Source organism: Gouania willdenowi, unplaced genomic scaffold (assembly GCF_900634775.1).
Source record: "Gouania willdenowi unplaced genomic scaffold, fGouWil2.1 scaffold_332_arrow_ctg1, whole genome shotgun sequence".
Lineage (NCBI taxonomy): Eukaryota > Metazoa > Chordata > Actinopteri > Blenniiformes > Gobiesocidae > Gouania > Gouania willdenowi.
In genome coordinates this window covers 616,118-633,673 of record NW_021145094.1, presented here as the reverse complement: position 1 = coordinate 633,673, position 17,556 = coordinate 616,118, and the positions used below count along the sequence as shown (strand labels likewise).

General features: G+C 38.2%; 1 protein-coding gene across 5 annotated transcripts in view; it reads right to left on the bottom strand.

Moving 5' to 3' along the window:
* The window catches only part of LOC114459647 (FRAS1-related extracellular matrix protein 1-like), a 77,068-nt gene that overhangs the window by 45,614 nt on the left and 13,898 nt on the right, over positions 1-17,556 (bottom strand). For all 5 annotated transcript variants that reach the window (XM_028441835.1, XM_028441837.1, XM_028441836.1 and 2 more), the window contains 8 exons: positions 15,026-15,168; positions 9,254-9,450; positions 8,307-8,403; positions 6,354-6,521; positions 5,308-5,516; positions 3,224-3,317; positions 2,188-2,440; positions 774-1,064 (listed from right to left, as the gene is read on the bottom strand). In XM_028441835.1, coding sequence (XP_028297636.1) covers positions 774-1,064; positions 2,188-2,440; positions 3,224-3,317; positions 5,308-5,516; positions 6,354-6,521; positions 8,307-8,403; positions 9,254-9,450; positions 15,026-15,168 — 1,452 coding nt within the window. The remainder of the gene's footprint in view (positions 1-773; positions 1,065-2,187; positions 2,441-3,223; positions 3,318-5,307; positions 5,517-6,353; positions 6,522-8,306; positions 8,404-9,253; positions 9,451-15,025; positions 15,169-17,556) is intronic.

Sequence of the window (17,556 nt, the reverse complement as noted above, 5' to 3'; positions counted from 1 at the left end):
TATCGGCTATCGGCTATCAGCTATTAGCTATCAGCTATCAGCTATCAGCTATCAGCTATTAGCTATCGGCTATCGGCTATCGGCTATCGGCTATCAGCTATTATCTAACAGCTATCAGCTATCGTCTAACAGCTATCAGCTATTAGCTATCAGCTATCAGCTATCAGCTATCAGCTATCAGCTATCGTCTAACAGCTATCAGCTAACAGCTAACAGCTATTATCTAACAGCTATTAGCTCTCAGATAAACCACATTGATCAGACCAAACTGAATCATGACTCATCAAAACCTCAGTCAGATGAATGACCTCAGGCTTCAAAATAAAAGTAATCCGACTCAATCACCTCGGTCCATAAACACAACATGATGTTTTATTTTGAAGGAACCATGAAGTCATCAATACTGTATGATACCAGAGTAAAGTTGAAAGCTGTTATTTTATTTACAGTATTTATATATTTTTAAAGGTTAAGATATGTCAACGTTTCATTTACCTATGCATTTATTACCTTTAACTTTTAAAGAATAAAAGCTTTTCAACTTACTTCCTCTTGTGTCATTGTTGGGTTTTTAATTTAATTTAATATTTTGATAGCGCTTCGAGATGCTATATAAATAAAGTTGAATTGAATTGAATGTGGTCTTTTGGGTTCTTCAAAATAAAACGCCATCTCGCGTTAAATGGCCTGAGGATGTCAATGCTGATGACTTTTATTTTGAAGCCTGAGGATGTCTTATTGTTCACTGTAAACCAGGAAGTAAAAGGACCCACCTGTAGCTATCTCAGGTGTTTGGTTGTCCACAGGTACCACAGTGATGTGGAGGTCGTACACTGGAAGGTTCCTTCTCAGCTCAACATCACCTGTTGTTGTCCTGGTGGTGGAATTAATCTGATTCCTCTGATTAATCTGATTCCTCTGATGAATCTGATTCCTCTGATGAATCTGATTCCTCTGATGAATCTGATTCCTCTGATGAATCTGATTAATCTGACCACAGCAGTCTTCATCAGAAATGACTAATGTGACAATGTCGTAGGAAAGACTCAGTCCAACCTCCTCTCCTTAAAGACACAGTACAGACTGTCACATGTCAGTGACCACGGTTACATCATGTTTTTTCATTTGGAATTCAATATTCAAAATTAAATTATTTGGAGCAAGAATATTTGCATTTCCTGAAGAAAATGCAAGTGAGCATGCAGGTGCTGGCCCACACTGTATTAGCATAGCATTAGCATTAACTTTACCTTAGCGTTTGCATTACCTCAGCATTAACATTAACATTACCCTTGTATTAGCTTAGCATTAGCTTAGTGTTAGCATTAACATTAGCCTAACCCTAACACTAGCATTACCTTAGCAATAGCCTAGTGTTAGCATTAACCTAGCATTAACATTAACCTAGCATTAACATTAACCTAGCATTAACATTAACCGAACACTAGCATTAGTTTAGCATAAACCTAACATTAGCAATAGCCTAATGCTAGCATTAACCTAGAATGTGTGTGTGTGTACCTGTGTGCGTGTGTGTGTGTGTGTGTGTGCGTGTGTGTGTGTGTGTGTGTGTGTACGTGTGTGTGTGTGTGTGTGTGTGTGTACCTGTGTGTGTACGTGTGTACCTGTGTGTGTGTGTGTACCTGTGTGTGTGTGTGTGTGTACCTGTGTGTGTGTGTACCTGTGTGTGTGTGTGTACGTGTGTACCTGTGTGTGTGTTTGTGTGTGTGTGTGTGTGTGTGTACCTGTGTGTGTGTGTGTGTGTGTGTGTGTGTGTGTGTGTGTACCTGTGTGTGTGTGTACCTGTGTGTGTGTGTGTACCTGTGTGTGTGTGTGTGTGTGTGTGTGTGTGTGTGTGTGTGTGTGTGTGTGTGTACGTGTGTACCTGTGTGTGTGTTTGTGTGTGTGTGTGTGTGTGTGTGTGTGTGTGTGTGTGTGTGTGTGTGTACCTGTGTGTGTGTGTGTGTGTGTGTGTGTGTGTACCTGTGTGTGTACCTGTGTGTGTGTGTGTGTGTGTGTGTGTGTGTGTGTACCTGTGTGTGTGTGTGTGTGTGTGTGTGTGTGTGTGTGTGTGTGTGTGTGTGTGTACCTGTGTGTGTGTGTGTGTGTACCTGTGTGTGTGTGTGTGTGTGTGTGTGTGTGTGTGTGTGTGTGTGTGTGTGTGTGTGTGTGTGTGTGTGTGTGTACCTGTGTGTCTGTAGCTGATAATTCCTGCTCTAACGTCTCCCTGAACAAAGCGATCCACCTCCAGTCCGTGTCGTAGAACCGTTCCGTGGTTGGGTTGGCGAGCGATGAGAAACACCAGCTCGTCTTCTTCACTGTCAGCGTCGGTAGCGTAAACATAGTCAGGGCTGATTACTACTTCCTGTCCCTCAGGACATGTGAGGACAGGTTTCAGACCAGCTGCCAGCACTGGGACTTCATCATTGACTGGAAACACCTGGACATAAGGAACAGTAGTCCACATGTAATCTATCTTATTAGTGAGGATGTAGGAGACCGCCCCTATTCTTATACTTTTCTTCTTCTATTTTTACCATTTAGCATGTTACTACCTTCAACCTATTTCAACCTTATTGCTAATGTTCAGCTACTGCTAGGTTAATGCTTAGCTAATGCTAGCTTACTGGTAATGATCGGCTAATGCTAGGCTGATGCTAATGTTAGGTTAGTGCTAATGCTAAGTTAATGCTAGCTTACTGCTAATGCTAGGTTAATGCTAGGCTCATGCTAATGTTAGGTTAGTGCTAATGCTAAGTTAATACTAGCTTACTGGTAATGCTCGTCTAATGCTAGGCTGATGCTAATGTTAGGTTAGTGCTAATGCTAAGTTAATGCTAGCTTACTGGTAATGCTAGGCTAATGCTAGGCTAATGCTAATGTTAGGTTAGTGCTAATGCTAAGTTAATACTAGTTTACTGGTAATGCTAGGCTAATGCTAGGCTGATGCTAATGTTAGGTTAGTGCTAATGCTAAGTTAATACTAGCTTACTGGTAATGCTAGGCTAATGCTAGGCTGATGCTAATGTTAGGCTAGTGCTAATGCTAAGTTAATGCTAATGCTAGATTAATGCTAGGTTAAATTACTAGGCTAATGCTAATGCTAGCTGATGCTATCTGATACTAATGCTAGCTAATGCGTATGCTAGTGTTTAGCTAATGCAGTGCATCCTCACTTGCATCTTTTTAAGGAAATGCAAATATTCTAGTTATTGTTTATTACCTTTACAGGGAGAATAAAATGGACAGCGTTGGTTCCATCGTTTGCACTGAGTTCAATGGAGTCGTCTGTAGTTTCTGATCCATCATGGATGTACCTGCACACACAGTATTAACCCTAATTAACCCTCATTAACCCTCCTATTATACTCTAATTAGCCCTAATTAACCCTCCTAATATACTCTAATTAACCCTAATTGACCCTCCTATTATACTCTAATTAGCCCTAATTAACCCTCCTAATATACTCTAATTAACCCTCATTAACCCTCATATTATACTCTAATTAGCCCTAATTAACCCTCCTAATATACTCTAATTAACCCTCATTAACCCTCCTATTATACTCTAATTAGCCCTAATTAACCCTCCTATTATAGTCTAATTAACCCTCATTAACCCTCCTATTATACTCTAATTAGCCCTAATTAACCCTCCTATTATACTCTAATTAACCCTAATTGACCCTCCTATTATACTCTAATTATCCCTAATTAACCCTCCTATTATACTCTAATTAACCCTAATCAACCCTCCTATTATAGTCTAATTAGCCCTAATCAACCCTCCTATTATACTCTAATTAGCCCTAATTAACCCTCCTAACATACTCTAGTTAACCCTAATTAACCCTCCTATTATACTCTAATTAGCCCTAATTAACCCTCCTATTATACTCTAATTAACCCTAATTGACCCTCCTATTATACTCTAATTATCCCTAATTAACCCTCCTATTATACTCTAATTAACCCTAATCAACCCTCCTATTATAGTCTAATTAGCCCTAATCAACCCTCCTATTATACTCTAATTAGCCCTAATTAACCCTCCTAACATACTCTAGTTAACCCTAATTAACCCTCCTATTATACTCTAATTATCCCTAATTAACCCTCCTAATATACTCTAATTAGCCCTAATCAACCCTCCTATTATACTCTAATTAACCCTAATTAACCCTCCTATTATAGTCTAATTAGCCCTAATCAACCCTCCTATTATAGTCTAATTAGCCCTAATTAATCCTCTTATTATACTCTAATTAACCCTCATTAATCCTCTTATTATACTCTAATTAACCCTCATTAACCCTCTTATTATACTCTAATTAACCCTAATCAACCCTCCTATTATAGTCTAATTAGCCCTAATCAACCCTCCTATTATAGTCTAATTAGCCCTAATCAACCCTCCTATTATAGTCTAATTAGCCCTAATCAACCCTCCTATTATAGTCTAATTAGCCCTAATCAACCCTCCTATTATAGTCTAATTAGCCCTAATCAACCCTCCTATTATAGTCTAATTAGCCCTAATTAATCCTCTTATTATACTCTAATTAGCCCTAATTAATCCTCTTATTATACTCTAATTAACCCTAATCAACCCTCCTATTATAGTCTAATTAGCCCTAATCAACCCTGCTATTGTACTCTAATTAGCCCTAATTAATCCTCTTATTATACTCTAATTAACCCTCATTAATCCTCTTATTATACTCTAATTAACCCTCCTATTATAGTTTAATTAGCCCTAATTAACCCTCCTATTATACTCTAATTAGCCCTAATTAATCCTCTTATTATACTCTAATTAACCCTCATTAACCCTCTTATTATACTCTAATTAATCCCCCATTAATATAAGTAAGCAGAAGTAAAAGTAATGGATTTCAACTGTAATTGAGTGGCTTTTATGTTAGTGAAGTAATTCAATATGTTTTGTCAAGCGGATGGCGGCCATCTTGGATTTTGCTTTGAGCACAAATGAGGGTATTTTAAGATACACTGTTGAATTCCTTGACCCTGAAACCCTATAACTCACCACTGAGATCATATTTCTATGTTAAATAGAACCAAAGTTAGGACCACAAATCCACAATGAACCAATACTGTACACATGTTCATGTTTACTACCAGAAGTCAAACACGTTAGCCTAATGTTGCTACATACCTATAGCTAAAGGACAATCACCCTAAATACCTGAATCAGACAGTTAGCTCAAAGTTAGCCTGCTTAGCTACGTGTTTACACGTGTTCACTGGTTTGTGATTGGCTGTAATGATCATAGAAGAAGAACCAACCTTATGTTGGGGACCCTCAGGTCCTGGACCGTGAAGGTCTGGCCCACTTTCAGGGTAAGGCCCCCTAACCACACAGCTCCATGTCGGGGTTCTCCTCTAAGCTCCACCCGTAGGGCGTGTTCCACAGAGTCCACGTCTGACAGGAGGAGGTGGTCCCAGTCTATCCAGGTGGCCCCTCCCTCGTCCACGGACAGAGGTTGGAAAACCACCTGGAAGCAAACGTCACACAAACAATGTAACATATGTTATCATTTACCACATACTGTAATAATAAAGATGTTCTCTGACTTTATTGGATTTAACGTTCCATTTCTCTAACGTTCCATGTCCCTCCTTATGTCGACTACTACGTTTATTGTATTTTGTTCTAATCATTTCATCATCATTTACTGTATTTTCTTGTTTCTTCTTTTTATTATTCTCTTATTTTGTGTGTTTTTAGTGACGTTTTTGTGTGTTGTTCAAATTATTTCAATTATTCTCTCAGTGTTTGTGTTTTTGGTGACGTTGGTAATATTTAGTATGATTATAATTTTTAACTAAAAATGCTATGTGGTTAAATTAGCAAAAATAATCGTAAAATATAATGAAAAGAGATAAAAAGTGACAATAATGGGTCAATATATGTGTAAAAGTGGTAGAAAGTGTTTATTAGTGCTGAACATGTGTGGAAAGTGGAAAAATATGTGTAGAAAAGTCATTAAAATGTGATGTAAAAGTGTCAGAAATGAGAGAAATGTAGCAAAAATACATTAAAATAAGCAAAAATAGGCTTAAACTGTTCATAAAATATTCTTAGTTTGTTGAAGACATCATCCAGTGTCTGGTGACCCCTAGGTTGAGAACCCCTGCCATAGATGATGATGTTCAATCAATCAAAATGTATTTATAGATCACTTTTCATATCTACAATATCATTTAAAGTGCTTTACATCATTAAAAGCTTACACACAATAAATAATACCTGACACTAACATTCCACAATAAAATGCAAAGACAACACCCACCCCCACAAGCCCCGCCCACCACACACAGGGTTAGTGTACCTGAGGGGGCTGGTTGTCCACTGGTAACACTGTGATGTTCAAACACAGACCAGTCACTGACTGACCATGCTGGTTAGTCACTGACAGAACCAACTGGACCTCCTGAGGGTGGGGGCCAATGTCCAGGACTGGAGGCATGTAGGCCACCTTCAGGAAGTTCACTGCATGCTAAAAACAGTGTAGCGTTAGCATTATTACACTGTACTTAGAGCACCACGCCTAATATTCCCTCATATCTCCTTATATCCACTTTACCTTTAGGAAAGGTGTTAGGAGACTTCCTAAAGGAGTTAGGGAAAGTTTAGACAATCAAACACACTTCCACTAGGTGATGTAGTAATAACAATAATAATAAGAAGAATATTAACTAGACAAGTTGAAATGTGAACCTTTGGCTGTACTGTATGTGTTTATTGTTAATAAACACAGGTTTGCAAACATTACCAAAAGCTTTGTAGGTATTATGTTCAGTCATTGAGGATTTGAACCAGGTTCCTCATGATGATTGCTCAAAGGCAGAGGCAGGCTCTGATCACACTGAGCTATGCTGCTCATGCTAAGCATTCTCACTAAAACTAAAAACATTTGAAGCTATAAATTGTGGCTGCAGAATGAAAGCTTTAACAGCAGTTTTTCCTCAAAGTTCATGAGCAGCAGCTGTTACACTCTAGCAGACCTAATATAGCACAAAAGCATCCACATTTGTATTCAACCTTAAATGACATTAAAAGTAAGAGAATGAGCGTTTTCTGAATCATTGTTACTAAGGAGCAGAAGAATGTGTGAATCTGTTAACATTTGATGTAGTGAGTAGTAGCACGTCAAAATATAGATGAAGAATGAGAAAAAAGTGCATCTGCATTCCCACAACAATAATAATAATAATAATAATAATAATAATAATAATAATAATAATAATAATAATAATAACAACAATAACAATAACAACAACAACAACAATAATAATAACAATAATAATGATAATAACAATAACAACAATAATAATAATAATAATAATAATATAATAGCAATAACAATAACAATAACAATAACAATAACAGCAACAATAATAATAATAATAATAATAATAATAATAACAACAATAACAATAACAATAACAACAACAACAACAATAATAATAACAATAATAATGATAATAACAATAACAATAATAATAATAATAATAATAATAATAATAATATAATAGCAATAACAATAACAATAACAATAACAATAACAATAACAATAACAATAACAATAATAATAATAGCAATAGCAATAGCAATAACAATAACAATAACAATAAAAATAATAATAATAGTGGTGATAAAACTACATATTTCCTAAAATAAAGTAAAAGCTAATTTCTAACACTTTCCACTGATATAAAGTCATAAATCACAGGTTTGAATATAAATCAAAGGAAAAGAGGTTACCATGGCTACAAGGAACTAAAGGTAAACTAAAATAACGTCACACAGAGAATGGTTGATCACACTCACCTTCTACTCACTAATCAATATTAATACAAAATAAGTAGGATTTTATGAAATAGTTCCATTATTGTCAGATATAGGTCTACATAATCTAGACATACACATGTAGAACCACACAAAGCGTTCCTAAGTGAATTAAATATGTTGAATAAAACATAATGTGAATAAAAATGTCTCTGATTCTTTTTTTTCTGTCTGTTTTATGTGAACACTCTGATGAGCGGGTCCCTTTAAATGTTGTCGCTGCAATGAATTGTGGGTCATCATTATGTGGTCTCCTTAGGTAAAGGACGTATCAGTGTTTCCTAGGCTAAAGGAGATTATAAAGGAAGCACTGTTTATCATCGGGTTATCATGTTTAAGGATAAGTGGATAGGAAAGGAGATAGGAGGCACCATTAGGACAGTCTAGTCCCTAGTGTGTAGGTCATGGAGAGAAGGAAGGAAGTTATTGTGACCTGTGTGAAGATCATCAGGGCTGCTGTGGAGGGGTCTTTGGTCAATGTGGGGACGCTGTCCACCAGGAATAGCCTCCCTGCATCTGGACCCATGCTGCTGCTCAGTCACAACACACACACGCACACACACACACACACACACACACACACACACACACACACACACACACACACACACACACACACACACACACACACACACACACACACGCACACGCACACGCACGCACGCACGCACACGTTGTAAAAATACATTTTTTAACATAATGTACATAACATACAAATATTTTAAGTGCTGTAAAACACAGTGACTGTAATAAAATATATATGTTGTTCTTTTAAAAGTTATTTTTTGGAGTCATGTGACTAAAGGCTACTTTATTTAGGTTTGTTTTTCTTATAAAATACTTTTCTGCTGCTTTGATCCTCACATATAACTGTTAGTTTCATGTCACACATGTTAGTTGTACCTCAGCTGTGTAGTAGACTTTAGGTTGGTTCTTCTTCAGTGTAAATGGTGTAGCAACACTGCCCCCAGCAGGTCATGTATGGTATTTTATCATGAACTGTGATTTTTAATAACACAGTTCAGCCTCACAGAGATAAAAATAATCATTTACTGTATGTATTATTATTATTTACTGTGTTTTGGACAAAATTCTGGGATTCATTGATTATTAAATGTCTGAGGAATATTTGATTCAGTCAGATATGACATCACTTTAAAGGCGAGCAGTGATTGGTTATTTTCTAGTTTGACTAAATAAGAGTGTGTTTGGTGAGATGGTTGTGTCTTAGAATGGTTCATATGGTTATATGGTTTAGATTGTAAGCTTTATAATGGTACATGATACTAGTGATATGCTGCTGTACATACAGTATGTTTCATTCCTTAGGAACACACATTGGAGATGGTTTTATGACTGTAACCATGGCGACACACTGACCTGGTGTGAGAGGTGAAGAACGGGGGGGTGGTGACGTTGTACGTCAGCTCACTGTCCACTGAGTGCTTGTCTATGAAATGAAGATGTTTCCTCGTTATGTGGACGACGTCCGTCTCTTTAACGATGATGCAGCGACTCGACGTAGAAACCTCTACGGGTGGTTGGTCTGGAACTGGTTCTATGTGCACCATCACCACCTGGAACAACACGTCACACACCGTTTGGTCAGTCACATGACCTGTTCCATACAGGACAGACTGTCCATCATGATAATATTGACTTTCACCACAGCCAATCACATGATCTTATCTCTTTTTCTCATTTATTTAGCTTTTTATTTGATTCCACAACACAAATATCTGTGTTTTATGTTTATGATTCTTTTTTTGGGTTTTTGTGAATTTGGTATTTCAATGGATTTCCCAGCAGAGGTTCCAGATTTGACAGACAACCGGTACCTCCAGGAAGAGAACACCTGAGACGAGACGATGGATGCTGTGAAAGCTTTACTGGGACGCAAGAATGTCAATGGAAACACTCCATAAGTATGATAAACATAACAGATTCAAATCATCAACGACGCGCACGGTGCGCATAAGCTAACGATCAACTTTTTCATCTCTCTATGGTTTCTGCTGCGTTGCCAGATTATTTGAGACAATTGAGTGGATGATTGATGATGACTGATCAATCCATAAACCTAGTGCTGGGATCAAACCATAACTAGTCTTTAAAAATACATCATTTTGAAGCAGACTTTGATCCAGAAAAGAATATGTTTGATTTAAGTTTGTTTTCTTGTAATTATTACAGTGAGGAAGAATTGAATTTAAAAATGGAAACTGGCTGTAATTTTTCTTTGATACATTTTAATTTGCAGAAGTTTATATGCAAACGTAAATAAAATTGATGAATATTTGAATAATGCTTAAATGTTTTTCTGAGACCTGGTTAAATATAAAAAGGATGTAGGTTTAAATGGTTATAAGGGAAAAGAGCTGGTGGTGTAGCACTGTGCATTGATCAAACACTGGTGGACCACATGTCTGTTACAGTTGAAGGCCTTATGGAAGGTGTAGCAGTAGAAATGGAAGTGGAGATGAATGTGATCATTGTCTACAAAGCTCAAATATTGAAGAGATATTTAAAGAGAAGTTTACTGAATTAATTGATTGTAACTCATCAAACAAAACAATTTTAATATTGATTTTATAAATCCACACAATCTTACAACGATCAATGATTTATTGAACAAAATGTACAGTAGATGCTTGTTTCCAGCTACAACTCAGCCCACCACAGTGTCATGCACTACTGCAACGTTAATGACACAATCTTTTTTAATGATATTGATATTATCCTTCATAGAGGTTTATTAGTCACAGATCTCAGTGATCACATGTTCATAGTTTGTAGACTAAAAGCAATAAAAAACTAATGCTAAATCTAAATACATACAGATAAACTCATTTAGAAATGACCTCTGATTGGCTAAAGGTGTTTGTGCCAGATGTAAATGAGTCTTACAATTAATTTGTAAAGACTTTTATAAATCTCTACAATAAAAATTTCCCACTAAAATAATGTAAAAAGACTACTAAGTTGCCATGGTAACCCCTGGGCTACAAAGGTCATGATAAAGAAAAATAAAATGTACAGAGACTACATGAAATACAGAACCCACATAAATACAAAACTTACAAGTTAACAACCATATTGAGATGGGCAGAAAAAGACTATTATAAAAATAAATTAGAAGACAAAATACTAAATAAGGTAATAAACAAACAAACAAATGCTCAATCAAAGAAGTTACCAGAATATTTTATGCACAATGGTAAACAAATAAATAATGAAGTTGATCTCTGACCCCGCCCCCAAAACCAGCCAAACTATCATAAATGACAGTGGTGAAAGTGGAGGGAGTAGAATTCTACAATCAATGTACTTTAACCTTAATACATTTACAGAAAGTCAGATTTTCACTATTGTACAAAAATGTAAACATAAATGTTCAGTGACTGTGATGAGTTAGACATGATTATAGACTGTGTCCTCACTCCTCTGATAGACATTTAACTTTAAACTTCAAAAATGGTGATGATCATGTATTTAATAACTATAGACTAGTGTCATTACTGTCTCAGTTTTCTAAAATCATAGAGAAATGGTTCACACAGAAACTGGACTCATTTTTAGAGACAAATATCTTACTTTTTCAACACCAGTATAGATTCAGATCCAATAGATCAACTTCTCACTCATTTAACAGATGAAATATTAGCAGCAATTGATAAAAATCAATATATAATTAGTATTTTTTAGATTTACAGAAAGCATTTGATAAATTATTGTTGTCAAAACTAAATAATGATGGTATAAGAGGGCATGTGTATAAATGGTTAGAAAGTAATCTAAACAACAGACAATAATATGTTCAAATAAACAATCAGAAATCTGAGTGTAAAGCAATTATATCAGGAATTCAGTAATTGGACCAAAACGTTTCATTTTATTTATCAATGATATTTATGAGATCAGCAAAAACATAGATTTTCTTTAATTTGCAGACGACACCACTGTGTACAAAACCAGATCTGATCCAGAAACACTAATCAATAATATGGGAACTGAAATGATTCATTTAAAAACATGGTTTGACAGGAATGATTTGTATTTAAATTGGAAAAAAACAAAAAGTATGATTTTTGGGACAAAAAGCATGGGGATCAGAAGATTACCATAATACAGCTTTGAAAATGTTTTTTAGGAGTCATGCTAGATGATAAAATGAACATGAAGAGTCACATTGAATACATAAATAAAAAAATAAGTAAATATATTGGCACATTACATAAAGTAAAGTATACTTTTGATGAAAGAGCATTGTTTAGAATTTATCTCTATTTTTATTTTTTACTTGTCTGCACAGAAGTGCAATCATTATGAGACAGCAATGCATATTTTGTTATTGCAATAAAATACATTGATTTATTTTATGCTTAATTGTGACCATCACCAGCCCTCCCTAAGGAAGGGTAAGAAATCTTTTATTAGAGGGAGGATATAAAAAGGGAGAGCAGTGTTATACCTAAGTTGAGAGGGAAGGGGAGGGGAAAGGGAGCAGGAGGAGAGACTCAAGGTAGGAAATATAAAGGGTGGGAAGAATAGACTGTTTTACAGTAAGGGTGAGATGTGAGGTTGTAGAATATATTGTGCTTATTATGTTGTGTAATCCAGCCAGTATAGTGACCAGTGTGAAGCTTAGCTATAATGATGGTGGCTGTGAACAGGGGGAATGAGTGAGTGGTAGTACCTAAAGCAGGTATTTAGGATTAACGTGTCTAAGGTTAAGCCCAGTATGAGTTTTATCCCACATCCCAAGGCGTGCCAGTGCATCGTATACCAGTATATGTGCAAAAAAAAAACGCTACTGCAAACCCAGGAGAATTGATCTCTAATTGTCCCATATTTCACATATTGTAATGAGATCTGAGGTCATTCAGGCAAAAGTTTTACTGACCAAGTTTTCCTGCTCCAAAAGAAAACCATAAGAATTATAAATCACAAATTCACTTTTCATTGAAGGTAATACTTTGTGTAAAATCAAAGATAACTGAGTTCCAGAGCACATGTATAATAAATGAAAGATACTATTGTTCACACTTCACTCAGACAGAGGTTTTGTTGTCACTGGGATTCATTGGATGACAATTTAAAAACTACTATTGTTCACATTTATAAAATGTTATTGATTAAAAACTACAGTCATCTGTAAATCAAACATACGTTAAACTATTGACATCTGTAACAAATAAAACTGTTTTTAAGTTTTTGTCTTTCTTTTTCTAACAAACAATTGATTTGGTAACGTTGTGCCTGTTATAATGTAAAATAAATCTCTCAGAATTGATCGGCGACCATCTACTGAACAAAAAGGGGCGTGTACAATAAGACTCTGTCCTCAACATGCTCCTATTCTGACATGAGAAAAGTACTGGCTGTCAATTATAATGTACATATTGTAAACAGGATCACATGGAAGAATACATTTGATTTCATTTGATTTTTGGAGTCATTTTGCATATTTTTTTACATCATTTTGTGTAAGTTTTTCTGTCATTTTGGATAGTTTTAATGTACATTTCTAATGCAGTTTTGGGTTTTTTTCTGTCATTTTGTATATTTTTTGTCATTTTGTGTAATTTTAATGTAGTTTTGTGTCATTTTTCTGTCGTTTTGTATATTTTTCTGTCATTGTGTATCTTCTTAATGTTGCTTTGTGTGTTTATTTTCTTTTTACCTGGTCACCACACACAGTTGAAGGTCAACACTAGACATTATCTGATCTCTGACCTTGTTATAGGCTGGTTTAGCTCTTTGTAACAGACACTTCTATGTCGGTTCATCATGACTTTAACTACGGTGTCCCACAAGGATGCATCCTTGGTCCCATGTTATTCTCCCTTTACATGCTAACAACAGCTATCATTGATATGCTGATGACACCCACTTATATCTCTGCGTGCAGCTCCCACATCAATGCATGGATGAGCAAGAACTTTTTAAAATTCAATGACAAGACAAACCACACTGAGGTTTTAACAGTTACATTCAAATTATTTTAATAAGTACATCTTAAGAAACTTTGCAAAAGTGAGACCTTTTTAACTAAAAAAGACGCAGAAATGTAAATCCATGCTTTCATTACCACTAGCTTAGATTATTGTAGAAAATGATTTTAATCCAGAAAAAAGAAAGTTGAGCTTTTCAAAACTGCATTGGCTCCCACCGTCTTTTAAAATAGATTTTAGAGTTATTTTAATCATTTTCAAAGCTTCTCTGGGTTTATATCACTAACAGATCGTTTAGATCCTCGACTGTTTCAATTTTATAAAGTCTGCGACCAGTGATGAGTGAAGTGACAAAAAAAGAGTAACAAGTGGCATAAAAAGGTCCAAAAGTGGCAAAAACGAGGCAAGAAAAGAGTGAAAAGTGAGTAAAATGAGCCAAAAACAGTCAAAAGTGGAAAACAAATCACAAAAAAGAGAAAACAGGTGGTATGTAATGCTAAATGCCCCTTAAATAAGCAAAATGTGGCAAACAATGGTGGAAAAAGGGCAAAAATGTGAAACAAAATGTAGGGGAAAAAAATGAAATCTTATTTATTGGAAATAAAAGGTACTTATTGGGCTAAATGCAGCTTATTTGGATGAAAAGTGGCCAAAAAATGGTTAAAGAAAAGACAAAGTATCAAAAAAAACTTAGTAAAAAGGATTTTTATTGGCATGAGGAACTAAAGTCTGAAAAAAGTGTCAAAATGTTGAAAAGGGTCAAAAATGGGACAAAGGAAGTTGTAAAATGGCCAAAGAAAAATAGGTAAAAAGATTGAAAAAGTTTCCTTCTTTGAAGGTTTTCTGGGGGAATAATAATTAAAATGAAGACGTGAAGAGCCACATGTTGAGAATCACTGACGTAAAACTGCTTTATCATGGTTTTAGTAAATATTTGTAAATAAAATATGAGTAGCCTCAGAGCAGACAAAGTTTACTTTGATCTCCAGTCAACTGTCAGTCTTCCTCAGAGGCGTCTGCTGATCGCTGTGAAGTGTCCAATGCTTGGACACAGTTTTGTACATGACTTTCATGTAATAGTTCATTTTGTCTTCTCTGTCAATCATATATGAAGGTTTCATGTATTTATATATGTAAATGTGTGTGCTGTAAATACAAGATGAAAGGCATATAGTAACCATGGTTACAGTAGTGTTACCTGAGGCTGGGACAGGTTGGGGGGCTGGTGTGAATCAGACAGAACCACCTCAAAGGAATCCTCCAGGGCCTGGTTGTGGTGGTGTTGGTAGTAGATGGTGGAGTGGGAGAGCTCCCTCTGCTGGAAACTAGTGATACTGTAACCTAGAACAGAAAACATGTTTCTAAACATCATCAGATGTTCTCAACCTATGGGTCACTAGACCCTGGGAGGGGCTCCCTCTGCTGGAAACTAGTGATACTGTAACCTAGAACAGAAAACATGTTTCTAAACATCATCAGATGTTCTCAACCTATGGGTCACTAGACCCTGGGAGGGGCTCCCTCTGCTGGAAACTAGTGATACTGTAAAATGAAAAGTTACGTAGGTAACTACGGTTCTATGAATCCCGGATGGTGCATAAGGCACTGGATGACATATATCAACAAAGTCCCGAGGATTTCGAGAAAAGGCTGACAATAGAACCACCCTACCTTATGACGCAGATGAATGTTGCCGAAGGACTCCCTCCAGCGGGTGAGACACCGTCACGTTCACCCTGTAGAACCTCGAGAAAGTTGATGCAGACGTCCATGAAGTTGCTTCACAAATGACGTCCAGGTCCAGGGGAACACCGGGCAATGCCGCCCATGAGGTGGTCAAACCACTAGTCGAGTGGCACCTCACACCATCCGGTAGAGAATGACCACGTGAGAGATAGGCCCGTTCAATTACGTCGACAACCCAATGGGCAAGGCGTTGTTTCCACAGGGTCCAACCTAAGTGAGGACCGGCATAGCAGACAAACAAGCTGTCGGATTTGCGTACTCACGCTGTGGCTCGTATATATAATTCAAGAGCACGAACAGGACACAGAGGCTCGGGCGAAGCTGTGGACCCAAAGCGCGCCAGCTGGAGTGGGCGCACAGTGGTAGTAGTACTAAGTACCTTGGGGAGAAAAGAGGCATTAGGCCAGAGTGGAGCATGCATTCCACCTACAGCATGTATCCAGCATATACTCCAGGACTAGGGACAGGTCCTATGATGGAGCCACCGGTCGAGTGGAAGCACGGAGGCGACGGGTACCCTTCAAAAAACAGACACTGCAGTGTCTCTGCCAACCAAACGGCCGTGAAAACCATGATGCCAGCAAGAAATTGCAGCAACATGCACCCTAAGGGTCGACGCGAGCGACCCTGGTTGAAGAGGTCCTGTAAAAACTCCAATACGGACAGCAGCGGGCATTGGACAGAGTCAAGACCCCTGCTTCGACACCTCCTATCAAAGAACCTCCATCTGCTGGCATACAGCCGACGTGTGGATGGTGCCTGGGCACTGGCAATAGTACGGCCTATATCGCCACTGTACTTGGAGAACGAGACCCCTGGCCCTGCAGCGGCCACACCCATAACCGGAGACGATCGGGAGTGCAAGATTTTCCCCCCGTACTGGGACAGGATGTCCCTCCTCGGCAAGCTGCAGCAGAGCCTGCACAGCAGCAAAAACCAGGTCCTGGCTAGCCAAAACGGGGCTATCAGGATCAATCGATGCCCCTTGTGAGAGACCCTGAGTAGTGTAGGAAAGATCAGGGGACACGGTGGAAAAGCGTACAGTAGAGTCCTGGGCCAGTCGTGCGCCAGTGCATCCAGGCCCAGGGGAGACAAGACTGAACCCTTGGGGACAATGCGTGGACTCTTTGGACGCAAACAGGTCTACTTTGGACTTTGCCAAAGGTCTGCCAAATCCGTTCCACCACCTCCGGGTGAAGTCTCCAATCTCCCAGCAGTGGTGAATGACAGGACAGGAAATCTGCTGACATGTTCTGAACCCCCGGAATGTGCATAGCCCTCAGGATGACAAGACGTGGCGCCGCCCACGTCAGAATCTGAGTGGCTAACTTCACCAAACCCCAAGACCGAGTGCCCCCTTGGTGGTTGATATAAAAAACCACACTTGTGTTGTCTGACCTGACCAGCACGTCTTTCTAGTAAATGTGGGAGAAAGTGCCGCAGCGCCACTCCCACAGCCATCATCTCTACAGCATTGATGTGGTGCCTTTGTTGCCATGGCAACCACGTCCCCTGTACCATCCGCCCCTGCCATCTTGCTCCCCAGCCCCGGAGAGACGCGTCCGTATGGACGATCTCCCGTCGAGCTGGAGGGGAACCCAGTGGAACTCCCTGTGTAATGTAGCGACACTTCCACCAATGAGAGAGAGACACCAGGCATTGAGAAGACACGCGCAGGATTCAGGTGTAGGCTGTTCAGCCACATCTGCAACGGACGAAGAGACAGAAGGCCCAGAGGAACTACTGTTGACGCCGCCACCAATTTCCCTAGAAGGCGTAGGTAGAGGACATAGGGAACAATACACACAACGGTGATGAAGAAAAGCTGAGAACGCTGCTTGTGCAGCTCCTTGGAGGGCGAGAAAACTCGCAGCTCCAACCTTACTAGTGTCAGGGCCACCAGCAACAAACAGCACAGCAAAGTTGGTGGAGTTTGCTCACACGCTCACGACCACACACATCCTCCCTGCGCGCGAGAAGGTG